This window comes from Euleptes europaea, chromosome 1 (assembly GCF_029931775.1).
Source record: "Euleptes europaea isolate rEulEur1 chromosome 1, rEulEur1.hap1, whole genome shotgun sequence".
NCBI lineage: Eukaryota > Metazoa > Chordata > Lepidosauria > Squamata > Sphaerodactylidae > Euleptes > Euleptes europaea.
The window spans coordinates 122,163,138-122,180,806 of NC_079312.1; the positions used below are offsets into that span (position 1 = coordinate 122,163,138).

The 17,669-nt window shown below is 44.4% G+C and overlaps 1 protein-coding gene across 3 annotated transcripts in view; it reads left to right on the forward strand.

The window, feature by feature from the left end:
- MYOCD (myocardin) overlaps window positions 1-17,669 on the forward strand; it is a 44,829-nt gene that overhangs the window by 15,722 nt on the left and 11,438 nt on the right. For 2 of the 3 annotated variants that reach the window (XM_056852951.1, XM_056852968.1), the window contains exons 2-6: window positions 1,918-1,983; window positions 7,999-8,054; window positions 11,513-11,588; window positions 12,969-13,130; window positions 14,625-14,800. In XM_056852951.1, the coding sequence (XP_056708929.1) occupies window positions 1,918-1,983; window positions 7,999-8,054; window positions 11,513-11,588; window positions 12,969-13,130; window positions 14,625-14,800 (536 nt within the window). The remainder of the gene's footprint in view (window positions 1-1,917; window positions 1,984-7,998; window positions 8,055-11,512; window positions 11,589-12,968; window positions 13,131-14,624; window positions 14,801-17,669) is intronic. The other variant, XM_056852959.1, reaches the window with a different exon arrangement.

Sequence of the window (17,669 nt, forward strand, 5' to 3'; positions counted from 1 at the left end):
CAATTGGGAGTGGACTTCTCATGCTGCCTGATAGGTGTGAACTGACCCTGGTTTATGTGTTGATAAAGGCAGGGTGTGCCCCAACCTGGCTGCCCCAGGCAAGCCTGATCTCGCCAGATCTCAGAAGCTAAGCAGGGTTGGTCCTGGCTAGTACTTGGATGGGAGACCACCAAGGAATACCAGGGTGGCTATGCAGAGGAAGGGAATGCCAAACCACCTCTGTTAGTCTCTTGAAAACTGTACAGGTTTTCCGTATGTTACCTGTGACTTGACGGCACTTTACACACAAAGGCAGGGTATAATGTGTCACTCTATACCAGGCAAGAAACCATTTTATTGATTTGCACTCCTCCCACTTCAGCATTAGTTTCTCTGATTTTCGAAAGCTCAAATTTTCTAAGCCCCGCTGGGTATCATTTGAAAATTCACCTCTGAAGCACTGAATGTTTTTGATTTGCAGGCCTGCTTAGACATGGTTCAGTTACAGAGAGACAGTGTACACCGAGGTCTCTTATTGTCTTTCATGGAAAATTTATAAAGCACAAAGCATTTGGCCTTCACGAGAGGCACACTCTGATCCAGCCCTGTAGTTGTAATCAATACATCTAATTCTCAACATGGTCAAATATGTGAATATTTCAAATTTAAACCCAGAGACTGGAGACATGAACAGACAAAACAGGTGTGTTGCTTTTTTTAACGAATCTGGAAAAGCCCCAGGTTTGCAGAAAAATATGAAATAATAATTTAAACATTGAGGGGTTGATAAAAGGATAAAAGCATCTGCGGCTTTAAGAAACAAATCCCCAAGTCGTCGTTACTAAGCAATCACAATAGTATTGCCAACTTTCAAGCCTTAGTTTCTATTAGTAAAAGGCAGTGGGGAGGACAGGGCCCTTCCTAGGGCTGTCCTGGCTTTTGAAGGAGGACTTATTGGGGCCAGGCCAGGCTGCAGTCACTAGTCAGCCATGGGATAAGGTTGCCAGGTCCACCCTGCCCACCTATGGGGGATGGGGGTAGGGTTGCAAGATCCAGGTTGGGAAACTCCTGGAGATTTGGGGATGGGGCCTGGGGAGGAGAGGGACCTCAGTGGGGTACAATGCCATAGAGTCCACTCTTCAAAGTATTCATTTTCTCCAGGGGAAATGATCTCTGTAATATGGAGATGAGCTGTAATTCCAGGGCTTACGATCGCCTTCCCTTCCTCTTCCCACAACTGATGTCTGGTGAGGTGGTGGGGCTGGGAGAGTTCGGAGAGAACTGTAACTAGCCCAAGGTCACCCAGCAGGCTTCATGTATAGGAGTGGGGATGGGAAACAAACCTGGGTCTCCAGATTAGCGTCCACCGCTCTTAACCACTACACCGCTCTTAACCACTGCCGGTCAGAGCTGCCGGTCAGAGTAGACAATACTGACTTCGATGGACCAAGGGTCTGATTCAGTATAAGGCAGCTTCATGTGTCCATGTGTTCACTGGCTCTCAAATAGCATGTATAATGCATGTCTTTGTGCCAGACAGAACATGAACAACTTTAATAAGCAATAAACTTAAAACAGCTCATTACTTTTTCATATCTGTTCTCCAGCTTAGTAAAATTCATCTACAACTTCAATGATTAGTGTGTTTCTGCTATGTTATAAAATTGTTAACTTTTGTCCCTAGGTAGATGGTGAGGGTGGGAAAGGAGAAAGGGTCATTTGATCAAATTCTAGGTTAATCGTAATTCTAGCTAGAAAATTTTTAAAAACTGCATTCTGCTAACAAGACAGACCTACGATGCTAAGGACGACCCCCTTTCTGCACATTGACATATCTCTGAGCGTTACATCTGTAAGTGCAAGGTCTCACATGAAGGGTATGCAGTTGTATGTGGCAAAAGCTGGAGGTCCCTTCCTGAAAAACACACTTTCTCCCAGTTTTACAGTTGCGGCTGCAGCAGCGAAGAAGCCGAGAGCAGCTCACCAACCAAGGAGTCATGCCTCGTGAGTACTCCGCTTTCTCGTTTTGTCTTTGCTACACCAGGGAGCCCACACGGCCTCTGTTGAGGGTTCTGCTGCCCGCCAAGATGAAATTGCAGTAGTAACAACCGTCTCCCACGTTAGAAAGGGCAATCGATGCCTCCATGAGGCCCAGCGTTCTGGCACTAGTTACCTTTACAGGAAACAGATACAGAAAGAAAGGGAAAGTTTTGGCAGAAGTACCTCCTCCTCTGTAGCGTTTGTCCCGAGAGGACTTTAAAGCTGCAACGAGTATTTCTTCATAGTATAACAAGAAGTAGATTGAGCGAGGCAGCTCTCTCAGCACTGTGTGGGATTTCTGCCATCACATCTTCTGCATATCGCTGCCGTTTCTGTTAAACCTAAGGGTTAGAAATTTCATTTAGTGAACAAATCTTAAAACCTTAACCAACTAGTTGGTCCCACCAAAGAGCTTTTGGCAGCGTATAGTCCTACAGGACATATTACTTCCATAGCCTGTTTTAGGGTGCACGGGACACCTCACAACAACCCTACGAGGTAGGTCATTGTTATTCCAATTTTTTGCAGATGGGGAAACTGAGACTGAGAGAGATAACACCTTGCCCAAGGCCACCCAGTGAGTCCACGGTCAAACTGGGATCTGAGTCCAGGTCTCCCAGCCCAAACGCTCTATCTGCTGGATCACGCCAACTCTGAGCTGCCCACTGTTACTGCATAAGCCTTTGGGTGCAGCACGCTGCTAGCATTTGCTATTGCTTCCCTGTTCACTCACCTCCTGCGCAAAGTTCTACATTATTGGCATGGAATGTCTGTTGCTTCCATACAAATGGTGCATGTTGCTCTTTGGCATCTGCATAGGGCCTTTCAGTGTATGTAGTACAGGTACAGCATGGGAAGTATTACGGAGCGGGTTTGCGCAGACTGTTTATTTAATGCATTGCCTGGAATCCTTGGCAGTTTTATTCCTATATTGCTATCCAGAATTAACTGTCATGTTCTGCAAAAATGAGGTGTCGTTGGGGGTTTGCCAGCTGTCAGGAGATGATCTGCCACCCCATAAAAATTGCCAGTTCACCCCCTAAAAAGGCGTTTTATTTCTCTAACGGAGGTAGAAGGAAAGTGACCATGGGTATGGAAACAGGAATGACAGCGTTCGTTTTAGGCCACAGAGGTAGATGGTTCTCCACAATCTCCACAAGCTGACTTGATTTTTCGCCTTACTAAGAAACAAGTTTGCATCTCCTGCTGCCCCAGTCTTACAATCTCTCGAGGGCACAATGCTTGCCTGTGGGCTCTCTTCACATAGAGAAAAGGCACACAACTAGCAGAATAGGGTTTTTTTTTTTTTTTTTTTTTTTTTACAAAAGCATGTAGGAAAGCAGCCAAGGAATTGGGAAAGATGTGCATTTTTAAAGAAGAGCCAGTCACATGTATAAGATATGTGAACTGTTTGTCCAATTCATCATAGGTCTGCGGACAGCTCTTATTAGGTCTCTACATTAATTTATCAACATATATTTAAGGGACATATAAATGACTGAACTGGCCCTAGGCACTCACAGGATTGAAGTAATGTCTTATTCAAATTTATGTTGGTGCGTCAGCCCTATCGTATCTTCTGAGCTCCCACACATTCATCAGGAGGATGAGAGGGATGAGGGACACAGTAGACATGTAGGCATTTAAACTCATCCGTATCCAGTTTGCCACCACTGCCTAGTGAATGGCCTGAGAACGTCTGATCCTTTATTGATTATTCAGTAGGATCAGTGTCTGAATGGAGGATTCCTGGGAGTCCCACTAGAAGGAGGGACTCCCAGGAATATGAATATATATATATATATATATATATATATATATATATATATATATATATATATATATATATATAATTTTTTTTTCTCTAGCCTCCTTCTAGTGTTTCCTTTGTTCTTCTACCTTTTCTGTGATGTCACCGTCTTTCTTTCTCCCTCCTCCCTTCCATATATATGATGACTATAGCAATACTTTCATGTAGACTGAATGAATTAATGGTGATACTAGCCACCATTTTAATCACATGTATCAAAACCATTTATCTAGTAAGCCTCTCTACCAGAGCTCTACTGAGACCCTCCCTCTCGAACTGCTCATGCTAACTTCATGTCAGTTCCATAAGATCATAGGTGGTTTTAAACTGGACTATTTTGGAAAGACAATTTTGACTTTTATAGTAAAGAATTACTTTCTGATTTAGCTTTCTGCCTGAAAGTAACATGTTTCATTTTGTCTATAACCAAGAATGGTAGAACTTACAGGGGGAAATGAAAACATGCTCAGGTGTTTATTGCACATCTCATTATTTTGAGTGTTGTCCAAAAACCCCTCAAAGCTTGGAAGTCATACAATTCTGCCAACTGCAAAGTCAGGGACTGAGTTTCTGGTTGCTGCATGTGTGTCTTCTTTTACTGCCTCTACTTCCAGTAAAGAAGAGGTAGTCCATTCAGCCCAGTATGGACATGAATATTTTCTCAGAAGTTAGCCATGCCTCTTTCTTTTTTCAGAAACTCGCAATGCCTTGTATTTGTTTTGAAGACAACAGAATCCACAGAGTTTCTCTAGGCAAAGGATTTTGTTTTCTATTCATCATTGCTTCTTATGGGACCCTTCTAACTGTAGAGCTGTGAGTGAACCGGGCTGTACAGAACAACTGCTTTGGTTTCCTTCCTTGTTCATTCCTTTTATTGGGATTTTAATAAAAACATTCACCATTTTCCCAATGCCCATTGGGTCACTTCACTGGAACTCCAGATTATGTAGCTTCTCTTGCAATATCTGGAAGCAGGAAGGAGTATCTGCATCTATGAATTTGACTCAAATCCATGCCACATCTCATCCTGCTTTTCACCATTGACTTTCCCGCCATTTGTAATTGTTTTCTTAGATGTTCTGTGACTTTTCTTTTTCCCCACTCATTTTCTTGTGTGTACCTTTTGCCCTTTTAGCCTTTTGCTGCTTGGGTTTTGTGTTTTCTACAAAAATAAATATCATTCCTAATTCAGGATCCAGTTAAATTAGCTCATCCAGTTACATCAATGCAAAGTGACTCATCAGTCTGACTGCAAACCCATTTGCAGTGCGGAGACTGGAGAAGACATTAGTCAAAATCAGTTGTGCTTTATTTTATTAAAATATAAAGCCTAAGCATGCAAAGACTCAAAATATGACCTTGTTGGCACTTGCTTTGCCAGTCCCATAGTTTGACTGTGTGGAAAAAAAAACTAAGACCTGAGTTTTGTCCACAATCATTACTTTTTAATTCTGGAAAACCTTTAGGCAAAAAAACATAAGCTAACCAACTATAAGATAAAGTTCTAGTAGTTTCTGAGCAACTTTTGAGAAAAGGGAAGCTTTCTCTCTTGCTTTTAACCCATGGCATATGGAACAAACGACAACACTTCTCAACAGCCCATGGAGTGTGACCCAACTCAGCCAAGATTTATGCCTTTGGTAGCTGGTGATAGCATTGAACCTCTTCTTTCCCCCTTTATGGGGAGCACTGCTTATATCAAGGAGAAAATCACTTCTGAGAAATTCATTAATCGTAAAAGGAGGAAGAGGATTGGAACCTGTTGATCAGAATCCATTTGAATTTCCATATGGGTAATTTGTAGAAAATTAGGATTTTCAAGATAAGTCTGGCCTGTTTTCTTTCAAACAAAGGGTTTTGAAGAATGGGGAGGGAGAGATTTCTGTCTGTCTCTCTGCCCCAGGTACCAGTATTCACTTATCTGGCAGGGCCAGGAAATGGGTCCCAGGATGAGGCTATGCAGGTAGACAGATGCGTAATGCGTAATGGTTTCCCCACCCAGCCCTTTATTTTGTCCCATATAAATGAATGACTGCCATTCATTCTTATGCATATAGCAGCGAGGGCAAAGCCTGCCTCCTGCCATTGTGGGCTGTGTGGGCCCCCTATCATGGTGCCCAGGTAGCTGCAGCGTGGTACAAAGCTGTACTCCACATCACACACGTCATAATGGTGGGCAAATTGATAGGACAGTATAGTGCACAATATTTATTTATTTTAGTTTTAATCCACAGAATCATAGAATGATAGAGTTGGAAGGGACCACCAGTCTAACCCCCTACACAATGCAGGAAATTAACAGCTACTTCTCCCCACACCCCCAGTAACCCCTACTCTATGCCCATAAGATGGCCAAGATGCCCTCCCTCTCACGATCTGCCTAAGGTCATAGAATCAACATTGCTTATAGATGGCCGTCTAGCCTCTGCTTAAAAACCTCCACTCTTCCTCCAAGGAACTGAGGACAGTGCATGTGGTTCTTCTGTCCATTTATCTTTGCAATAACACTGTCAGGCAGAGTAGACTAAGTGATTAGCCCAAGATCACACAATGGGTGTCATGGTGACTGGGGATTTGAGCCAGGATCTTTCCAGAGCCTGTCCAACAACACCATGTTGACTCTCAAGAAAGCAAACTAGTAAGAATTGACTAGAGATGTTTTGTATGTCGACAATGAGTAGATTTAAGAGTCCCGTGGCACAGAGTGGTAAGCTACAGTCCTGCAGTTAAAAGCTCTGCTCAATGACCTGAGTTCAATCCCAACGGGAGTCAGGTAGCCGGCTCAAGGTTGACTCAGCCTTCCATCCTTCCGAGGTCGGTAAAATGAGTACCCAGCTTGCTGGGGGTAAAGTGTAGATGACTGGGGAAGGCAACGGCAAACCACCCCATAAAAACAAGGTCTGCCTATGAAATGCTGGGATATGACATCACCCCATGGGTCAGGAATGACCCGGTGCTTGCACAGGGGACTACCTTTACCTTTAATGAGTAGATTATACTTTTGGGGTGAAGCAGAAAGGAGGCAGCTCCTTGCTTGAAGAGACCGGGGAGGATTGTGGAGAAGGGAAGAAAGGAAAGGCACCTGCAGCATGCACCATCTGTACCTACAGATACTATTGTGATAAAAGGCTTGGGGCCAAATTACATATTTTGTGGGAGATCTGTCATTGGCTCTCTCCAAGGTTTTTTTTTTTTATGAAATGTAGTCACATCGGAGCCACTGATGGGGAGAGGTGGTTTTTAACTCTTCCCACTCCCTGCTGTATTTTTTTCCAATCAAAAGTTGCCCTCTTCTAGCTGCTAATTGTTCTGTGGGCAAACAACAGCCTGTAACAGGTGTAATTTCTATAGCAGAGAGAGTTAAACATCCCCCCAGCCCCACATACACACTACTCTAATCAGATTTTGCCTGCTGCAGCTACGTTCCCAGGTGTTTGTTTGTTTTTTAATGCAGGAGGGCCAGTGATGGATCTCTCACAAAATGTGGAATTTGGGCTTTAGGCTGAAGTTTGGTTCGTGTGTTCCATGGACATAGCTGAACTTCACTGGAGCCCATTTCATAATTAGATTCTCCCTGACTGTAATCCTAGATATACTTTAAGTAAATTCCATTGAAATTAGTGGGATCAATTCCCAAAAATTCATTTAGAATACATGTCCATGGGCGAAAACGCATGGTTGCTTTAGCCTCCTTTAATCCCTGTTTCAGCCAGGATTCAGCCAGGATCGAATGCATGCGTTTCGCCGAATGTGCGTTCAATCCTGGCTGAATCCTGGCTGAAACAAGGATTAAAGGAGGCTAAAGCGACCATGCATTTTCGCCCCATCTCTCTCCCACCAAATGTGTTCAGAGGTGAAAAAGTCATTGCTTTTTTGCAATCTTCCACACACTTCCCTAGGGAATAAAGCTCCTTTTTCTAAGGTATCGCCACACAGTTCCTGGTTAGGTTATCATCTGTTTCTTTGCTCTGCTATACCTTTATCTCTATTTCTCTTGCCACAGCCTAACGTGTGATAGAGACTGAACATTTCTGTGGCATTTTCTCATTTACTTTTAGTTAATGCAATAGAGAGTGGCTTATTTATACGGCTATTTTTTAAAGAACATTGCTGCAGGGGTGTGAGCCTGTGAATACATTAATTGCTTTTCTATATGTTTCTTGTTACAGCACTGAAAAGCGCCTCTGCCTTCCATGAGCAAAAAAAGACCTTGGAGAGAGCTAAGGTAACACCTGGATAGGCATCTGAGGGGAGGTGGATGGAGCCAGCCTCACCTCTGTACAGAATGTAGCAGACGCGAACAAGCCTTGGGCAGGAACTGAAAGGAGAATAATTGTATACTCACTAGATATATTTCACCAGGCTCTGCTTCTCGGGCAGCCCATTCCTGGGGGTGGGGGCGTAGATCCACGGTGGCTGGGAGCAGCACAAACGTGCCGCCTCCTCAGAGGCTTCCAGGTTGCTGAAAAGAAATGTAAAATGGTATAAATGAAAATGCCCTCATTGCAGTCAATGGGGCTGTGCCACCAAAAAAGGTGGCGCAGCAATGCCACTGCGAGAGGGGGTGTTCCCAGGGCAAAAGGGTTTAGGAAGTTGCCTAAAGGCAGCTCCACCTCGGGAACACCCCAGAACACCTGCCCCACCGCCAGTGCGGGCTTTCCCTTCTAGGAAATCCCTGTTGGCATGGCTGCACTGGCAGTGGGGGCCGGCGCAGCTCTGCTGCTCCCCACCATGTTTTCTCCCTCACTGGCGTAGGCGCCACTTTATTCCATGATAAGGTGGCACCTATGCCGGCACAGGGTCATGCTGGCTCCTAAGGAGCTTCACCCCCCCTTTCAGGAATGCAGCCTTAATGCAGCAGTGTACTACTGTATAATATTATTGGGGGTTAAAATGTTGGCATATGTCCCAGGAGAAATTGGATGCAGATCCTGGATGCTGTACTGTGCAGACCATGAAAGAACTCTCAGAGCGAAGCCTTGAACCTAATGTCTGTAGCACCCACAGTATCCTTTTCTCGAGACACAGCCTTTGGGCTGTTGACCTGTGCTCTGGCTCTCGCTGGCACCAGTTATCAAGCAGAGTTTTAGGCATTGTTAATCAAAGCTAATGGGAAAGATAAGATTAAGAGGCCACCCCCTCCCAAAGTGGGCCGTCTGGTGATCAGGTCCCATTTAGAGGAACTACAACATGTTTCCCAAGACTTCCTTGCTGCCCAGTCCCCAGCCAGCAGGGAGAGACAAAAAATTTTTTTTGGTCTTGCTGCGTCTGCCGTGCTTAGCAGCAATTTGTCTCGATGCTGAAGCAAAACATTCCTGTTTTTGTTAGCTGCACATTTCCCATATTACAAACTGCACAGAAACTGATGGCGGTGCAACACTTGTGTCTGGAGGTTCCAAAGCACGTATAGAAAGAGCCCCGCCCCACATGACAAAGGCCTTTTCTGTGTTTGGGATGACCCAGGCACTTTATGCATGGCTGTTTCCTTGTGGTGACCTCGCCAACTACTTTAGGGCTTTGCTTCTGCTTGCATTTTCCAACCATCAGAGGTCGCCTCGCGCTCCCTGCACATTTCTATGTGTTTTGCCTTATTTTCTGTATTTGTGTTTAGCCAGCATATAGAAAACGCAGGGGAAATACACAGAAACGCACGGGGAGAGTGAGGCAACCTCTGACAGTCAGAAAATGCAAGCATAATCAAAGAAAGGCCCCGAAGCAGTCGGTGGGGTGACCGCAAGGAAACAGCCAGGCATAAATGGTCCCAGTTTATCCTCCAAATCTAGGTTATTAATATTTATCTTATCTTCCAAGAAAAAAATGGTGCCCTAGACAACAGGGATGACTTGCAAGGAAGATGACTTTCACCTGAGATTGCCTCCAGACACCTGGTGGAAAAAGGGAATGACAGAGTAAGGATTGTGTGGTGTTTCTTTTCTGTTCAAAGCAGACAGACACCCCTCTTGCCTCTACCAATAACCAGCAGAAGGAAATGGAAGGACTCGGAGCAATCTACACAGACAGTGCAAATATTATAAAGCCGTTTCATATGCTCACAGTTGCCCTTTCTGGCTTAAACTGCACAGAAATGGTAGAAATTGTTTACTTCCCAGTTCCATCTAATAGGAATATATGGTAACTTTAAGCCATATTCATTTTCTCCCCCACTTTATGACACAATATCATCTGAGTAATCTGTACAGGGTTGAGATGAGAAGGAAACTCATAACAGTTAGGGTGCTAGACTCTGAGATCCTCTTATGGCCCTGTGATTCTACATCCACCGTAAAAATTTGTGAAGCGGGTTTTTAAAATGCTGCATGTAAGAATGTAGGTAATTTTTAAAAACCAATAAAGGTTTTAAGCAAGTCCATATTACAGTATTTTTGTATGTATCCTGGAAAAATCCATGACTAATAAAAAGGAATTACAGCCCCCTGTGAAAAATTAATGTGCTTAGAAGATTTCAAGTATCTTTGAAGTGCTGTACATTTTAGTGTTGAGGCATAGGTTAATATCTCAACCTTTCCCTTCAAAGACTTCTACTGGCTGGTTGCCTGGAAGAAAAAAAGGATTATATGAGTCAAAAGCTCCAAACTGAATTCATTCACACAGCAGGAGTAGAGGCGAATATTTATACCAAGACTTTGCTGAAAGGTGGTGGGTGGGTGGAAGAGGACAACATCCTAAGTGGTTTGGTGCTAAGGGACAGGAGAGGAGCTTGCCTGCCAATTTTTATCTACATGAAGCTCTGCATCAGTTTAATTCAGTCATAGAATCATAGAGTTGGAAGGGACCACCAGGGTCATCTAGTCCCTGCACAATGCAGGAAATTCACAACTACCTTCCCCACACACCCCCAGTGATCCCTACTGCATGCCCAGAAGATGGCCAAGATGCCCTCCCTCTCATGAACTGTCTAAATTCAAAAGCTTTTAAAACTCAGTTAGCTAAAGAACATACCTATGGCCTTTTACGCAGGGGTGTTTCCCCACGGTCACCCCCGCCGACTGCTTCAGGGCTTCCTTTTGATTATGCATGCCTTTCCCGCCCATCATAGATTGTCTTGCTCTTCCCATGCGTTTTGCCTGTATTTTCCAGATTCGGGCTAAAACAGCATCTGAAAAACACAAGCAAAACGCACGGGGAGAGCAAGGCGACCTCTGACCGGTGGAAAAGGCATGCGTAATCAAAAGGAAGCCCCAAAGCAGTCGGCAGGGTGAACGTGGGGGAACATCCCTGCATAAAAGGCTATGTCGACATGGACAAAATACAGCAGCATGCTAGTTCGACCAACGAATTCACTCTTCTGTAGTTTTGTAGACAAAGCTGAAATGGAGGCTTTCATCAGTGAGCTGTGTTATAAGTGAGACTGAACTGTGCTACTTGTTTGGTTCAGGCATCTATTGCGTGCAAGAGCTTTAGCTTCGTGATTCCTTTCTGTCAGTTACAGGCAGCTTACATTCTGTGAAATTTACCAAGCGTTCTGCCTTCCAGAAATCAAGCTCCTGTGAACATCTGTCAAACTTTTAATATCCAGATGAATTCTAAAGGCAGTTGTAGATATTTGTTTTAAAATGTTGAACAAAATACTAAATAAAAACATGCATTGGTTAGTCCGGGTCTGAAGTGTTGCCTGATGCACTAAAACCAAGCCAGTGATGTCATGTTCTGTACATTCTGCAGACTGAAGATTATTTAAAGCACAAGATCCGAAACAGACCTGCACCCTCAGAGCTGGCTGATATGCACATTTTACAGGGTAAGACTGGAACTGCTATTCTCCCATGTTAGCAGATTTCCGGAGTGCGGTTGTCTCCTATGTGAGTTGTGTTCTGCCCATTTGTTCTTTGGGTGCTTCCTGCAGCCCTGGCAATCCAACTAACGCAATCTTCACAGTTTTATCTAGTTCAGCACTGAACTAAGCAGCGGATTGGCCAGCTTTATTCTTGGAGCTAGTTAATCTTGCATGATGATACCTTATGAACAGTGGTGTATTATTCAGTAATTCTAGAATGGGGGCAGGTAACCTTTTTTGGCCAAAGTGAGGAGGAGGAGCAGCAGCAGCAGCATCTCTCTGTGAAAATGTGTGCCAGCAGACAAAGGGGTAGAGGAGAGACAAGGGGAGTACTTGGACACACTTGGAGCAAACCAAGCCCCAGCAGCGTTGCCAACATCTCAGTCATACCAGTAATGTTTCCCCCCACCCTGGTGACATATGGGACATATGGGTTTTTCCCAGTGGGCCAAGTAGCACCCCCCAGGCAGTTTTCAGGTAGAGAAAATGGCATTGGGGGGACATGCTGAAGCTTCTCCTCCTCACATACTAGGGTTCCTGTTCAAATCAGACCACACAAGTAGGCTTGAGGAGAACTCACAACTCACTTCTGACTGTGACACAGGGTGGGGAACCCAAACCAAGCCTTCATGCTCTGTTTGTTCTTGAGGTCCAGTTTAAGTAACACGTTGGGCACACCAGAGCTGCTTACTTGCATAGAATTCCATTTGGCCTGGCATCATGTTACATAAGAACATAAGAGAGGCCCTGCTGGATCAGACCAAGGTCCATCAAGCCTAGCAGTCTGTTCACACAGTGGCCAACCAGGTGCCTCTAGGAAGCTTCCAAAGAAGACGACTTCAGCAGCATTGTTCTGCCTATGTTCCAAAGCACCTAATAGAATAGGCCTGCTCCTCTGATCCTGGAGAGAATGTTTAGAGTTGAGAACCTGTGTGTTAGTACAGTGTTCATACTTAGCGAAGCCACACTTTGCAAACACTAAGCACCCTTTAAATGTGCTGTTGAGCAACCTGCAATGCTGCACAAGCAAGTACTTTTAATAATCCTGGCATGTTTAAACTGAATAAGACTGCCAAATTAACCAGGGGAGAAGTTCCCCATACAGGCACACCCTTAATCATTGCTTTCTGTGGTGAGTGGTTAACTTTGGTCAAATGTAAGCGCCTGCCACTACAGTGGGATGCTGTGTGGCAGAACTGTACACGTACAAACTGGAATGTATCATATTTGTATAATTGGTCTAGCATGAAAATCTATGAAGGATATGTCACGTTCTGTACCTGCCAAACCTTGTGGTCAGCTGCTGCCTCAAAAGAGCTGACGTTTTCCATGTTGCCTTTCCAGATTCAGCCACGGAGGGGTCCATTCAAGCTGCACAGATGAAACTAAAAAGAGCCCGCCTTGCAGACAATCTGAATGAAAAAATTGCTCTTAGGCCTGGTCCTCTGGAGCTGGTGGAGAAGAATATCATTCCTGTTGACTCTGCTGTGAAAGAGGCCATCAAAGGTAGTACCAGAAAAATCACCTTCAGTGTCTTGTTGCCATCCTGGCACTCCATACTAGGGATGTGTGTCTTGAAAATACAATCAATATTTTTTGGATCCAGATATCAGGGAGCTGAAAAATACTGATATTCCTGGTTAGCCAAGTTCCAAATACAAGTTTGGTATTGGGATCTGGGGCTTTTTTTCCAGGATTCTGATATTATTCGGCTCTATTATTAGGTGCTGTAGAACACAGGCAGGATGGTGCTGCTGCAGACGTCTTGTTTGTGGGCTTCCTAGAGGCACTTGGTTGGCCACTGTGTGAGCAGACTGCTGGACTTGACGGGCCTTGGTCTGATCCAGCTTGGACTTTCTTATGTTCTTATTATTCCTTATGAGGAATCTTTCTGGAGGGTTGGAGGGGCTACTTTTGAGCAAATTGCACTGTTGGTGCCTATCATTAACCCCCAAGTTTCAATTGAGTTGGCTCAAGAGGATATATATTCTGATTTTTGGACATATATATTCTGACCAGATGCATTTGAATGCACATCCCCTACTCTGTACACAAGAAGCACTGCTGGAAAGAGAGGTTCTTTCAATCTATATTTTTCTTCACGGGAATGCCTTTGGAGTCATTCCCGTGAAGAAATACAGATTCATGTCGAAGAGCTACCAGGACTCTAGTATCCTTCTCATGGTTCGTTTCAGCCTGCCTCCCTACACACGCACACCAGCGTGTCATTTCATTAGCTGAACAGGAAGACACTTGATCAAAGCCAGACATGGGCCCTGGAAAGATTACACCGTGCAGCAGGAATCTTCCTTCCTTCCACTGCTCACCCCTCTGGCTTTCAGCCTTTCAGGGGCCTTTGTGATAGAGCCTGTCTTTCCCAGCACTTTACTTATCGACAGAAGCCAAGGGTCAAGCGTTTTTGCCTGCTAGATTGCAGGATATTGTGCTGGAACACTTTCCAGAACTCCTTGAGTATACTGAGTGGCAGAGAGGCATCATCTGGCATAACCCACCACTGATTTCTGGAAGAAGCAACATCTGTCACATGAAGAGACCTTCGTGGCATTTCTGTAGTAGGTCACTGGATGAAAATTTCAAAAATAAAAATGATCTAGATCTGTAAAGTGCATTTAGTGCAAAGGAGGAGTTATTTGGGGACATGTTCCTGCTAAGCCCCTTGCATGTATTCTCACCTGGGGTGAGCCACGTTTAGCAATGACCCGCAGCTTTACACGTATAAATTCAACTGAAACAGGTGATATGCCATGAAACAAGGGACACCAATTACATTACTTAGAACTGTGAAATTCTGGAACAAGAAAAATCAAATAATGTGTCTAAGAGAGAGTTATGCTTACCGTTTGTTCATTCTTGTGGGTCTATGGAACTTCATGGGTGCATTCCCTAGCCTTCTATTTGTACAGTTGTGGGAAGTCCATTACTGTTTGCAACACTCTTGATAATGCATCACTTTTTGTTCTACTTGCCTTCTTACCTAAGATACCCAGGTGACTTTCTCAAAATCCTCAGATGCCTTTGCTTTTGAAGAAGACAGCAGCAATGATGGGATGTCCCCAGAGCAAGTCAGAAGTGAGGATTCTGAGGGATCCACAGAATCAGCAGCAGGAACCAAAATTGCAGAAACAGCATTCCCCTCAATGTCAGGGATGACTCAGGTAAAACATTGAGGATGTCTGGATCAATTATTTAATGCCATTCTGGAGAAAATGAGCCACCATGCTGTATTAAAAAAGGACACTATCATTTTATGAAGTCAAGCACCCAATGTCACCTACTACTTGAGATGTGTTGCATCATTTCCTTTAAGTTCACCAGAATTTGGGTCACATCTCAATGATTTTTTAGTACGAATGTTTCTTTGTGCCCGGCTGACCTATGTACATTTGCACAGGACATCAGATACCATAATATGGACTATACTAATCTGTTTGTGGCACCATCACGATGTATATTCTGCTTCAGCCAATAACCTTAAACTTATAAATCAAACATCATTAAGGGCGAAAACGCATGGTCGCTTTAGCCTCCTTTATTCCCTGTTTCAGCCAGGATTCAGCCAGGATCAAACGCACGTTCGGCGAAACATCTCCTGGCAACCAGTATTTTTAGACCCAGTCCGCCACTGATGGAAATAAATGACAATTTACTGATCATGTGAATGGATGCCTGCAGGTTCAGGCTGTGCAGTGAGATGACTGAGACCATGTTCCCTTGTTCCACATATTTCCAAGTGATCACAGAGGTGTGGTGACAGAACCCCTGGAGGATCACTCCTCCTTGTAGTTAGAGCCACCATGCAGGATATTCCTAAATTCATCGTACCCATCATTGGTTATTGTTTCCACCTGCAATGTCTGGAGTTTCCCCCCTTCTGTTTCTTTGAAAGCTTTGTCATGCTGGCACAGGGCCATCTTCAGTACACTGTACCTGTCATACTTTCCTCAGGGTCACATCTCAGTGCAACGATGCTTCACTGTCTCTCGGTGGTTGAGCATCTGGGATCATCTTTTGTTGTGAGGTTGTTGCCACATCCTTCATGCTTCAGGCTTTCAGAACTTTTAAAAACATTTCTTCTACGTTTGGTGTGAACGTTTTAAAAAATGCTTTTTAAAAGGTGCCATTTGTCCATCCATCTTTGCCTTATTAAGGGGGAAGAAACTTTGTTTAAGTGCAAAGCTGCATGAAATCAGTGGGTTCTTGGTGATAGTGTTGGGTCCAGCCAATCAGTCATGTGCACGTTTCATTCCATAGCAAACTTTTAGGACTGGTTTTCTAGAGCTCGGCTGTGGAGAGGAAAGTATCCCTTTTCAGACCATCAGTGCAAGAGCTTTTTTTGGGAATAAATGGTAGACCCAGGAGGAGGTAGACCCAGTAAATTGTGGGGGAGGGGCTGTGGCTCAGTGATAGAGCATCTGCTTGGCATGCAGAAGGTCCCAGGTTCAATCCCCGGCATCTCCAGTTAAAGGGACTAGGCAAGTAGGTGATGTGAAAGACCTCTGCCTGAGACCCTGGAGAGCCACTGAGTAGACAATACTGACTTTGATGGACCAAGGCTCTGATTCAGCATAAGGCAGCTTCATGGGAGGAAGAATTCTAACAGTGGCTAAAAGGTAGAATCTATGCCAAAATCCCACTGAGGGCACTGTAGCCTAAGGAGGAAATCGGCTATAAGGTTAGCCTCTGGTGGTTACATAAAACACTGGGGTGTCCTGCAGAGGATCCAGGACCATTGTTAACCTGAACACGACATATTCTTGGCTTAGGCTGCCCTCCTCCATTCCGCAGCTCTGTTACACAGTGTACTTGGCATGGGGCACCTCCATTTTCCAGGCACTTATGGCAGAGAGCCCAAAAAATAGTCCATTTGGTTTTCCTAATAACACTGGCCTGATAAATACAATTGCCTGAGCTGTGCAGAGACATTATGGCAGAGAGTCCTAAACTACCCCCAAAAAAACCGCTGATTGATTGTGACGAAGACTGAGAAATCACGGGCCTCTTAAACAGTTTTTTTTTTAATATGTAGAATGTGTGTCCTAGAAGAAAGTTCTTTGTGCAGATTTAGGGTACCAGAGTACACACCTTGTTCAAGATATCCTCTGTTGACATCCTTGCAAGAATTCACAACCCAAGCAGCATTCCTGATTTTTATTATCTTTTGCCTGTCGAGAAACAGGCAGTGCAATCCTGAGCAGAGTTAAACCCTTCTAAGTCCGCTGAAGTCAAAGGGTTTAGTATGGCACTGTGAGAGCAGGAGTGTTTGCATATCGGGGTAATTAATTCAGATACTGATAGTGCATTTTATTCTAGTTCGTGCAAACACTAATCGCCTCGTGATTTATGCAGTGTGCCAGCTGAATTATGAAACTGCAGCATTTAATCTCTTCTGTGAGAAGTTGCCACCCGTCATTGATTCGTATACTCTAACACTTCAAAAATGCCAGTCATGCTAAGATATGCTGGGTGGCTCACTAGCTCCAGTGGTTTTAAACACATGAAGCTGCCTTCTACTGAATCTGACCCTTGGTCCATCAAAGTCAGTATTGTCTACTCAGATTGGCAGTGGCTTTCCAGGGTCTCAGGCAGAGGTCTTTCACATCACCTACTTGCCTGGTCCCTTTAACTGGAGATGCTGGGGATTGAATCTGGGACCTTCTGTACGCCGAGCAGATGCTCTAAATATGCAAGCTCAGAGTAGATTAGTCCCCTAGCTCCTGTATGTGACAAAATGGGTGATTTTATCTAAAGATCATTTTGGCACTCTCTGGGATGACATTTGGAGACACACATGAAGACACGCACTCTGCACATGGCAAGCTGTTTGTGAGGATTCTCACGTGGCTTGGACCATGTTAACCAAGCCCATGTGAACTCTCTATTCTTGCAGTTCACGTTAGAGCGGTTAAAACTGCCCAAGTGCCCAAGAGAAACTCATACTTGCTGCACTGAGCTGCCTCCAAACAATTTTATTTCAAATGGATGACCATGCCGTTGCTTGAGCATATGAGTTTCTGCTAAAGTCAT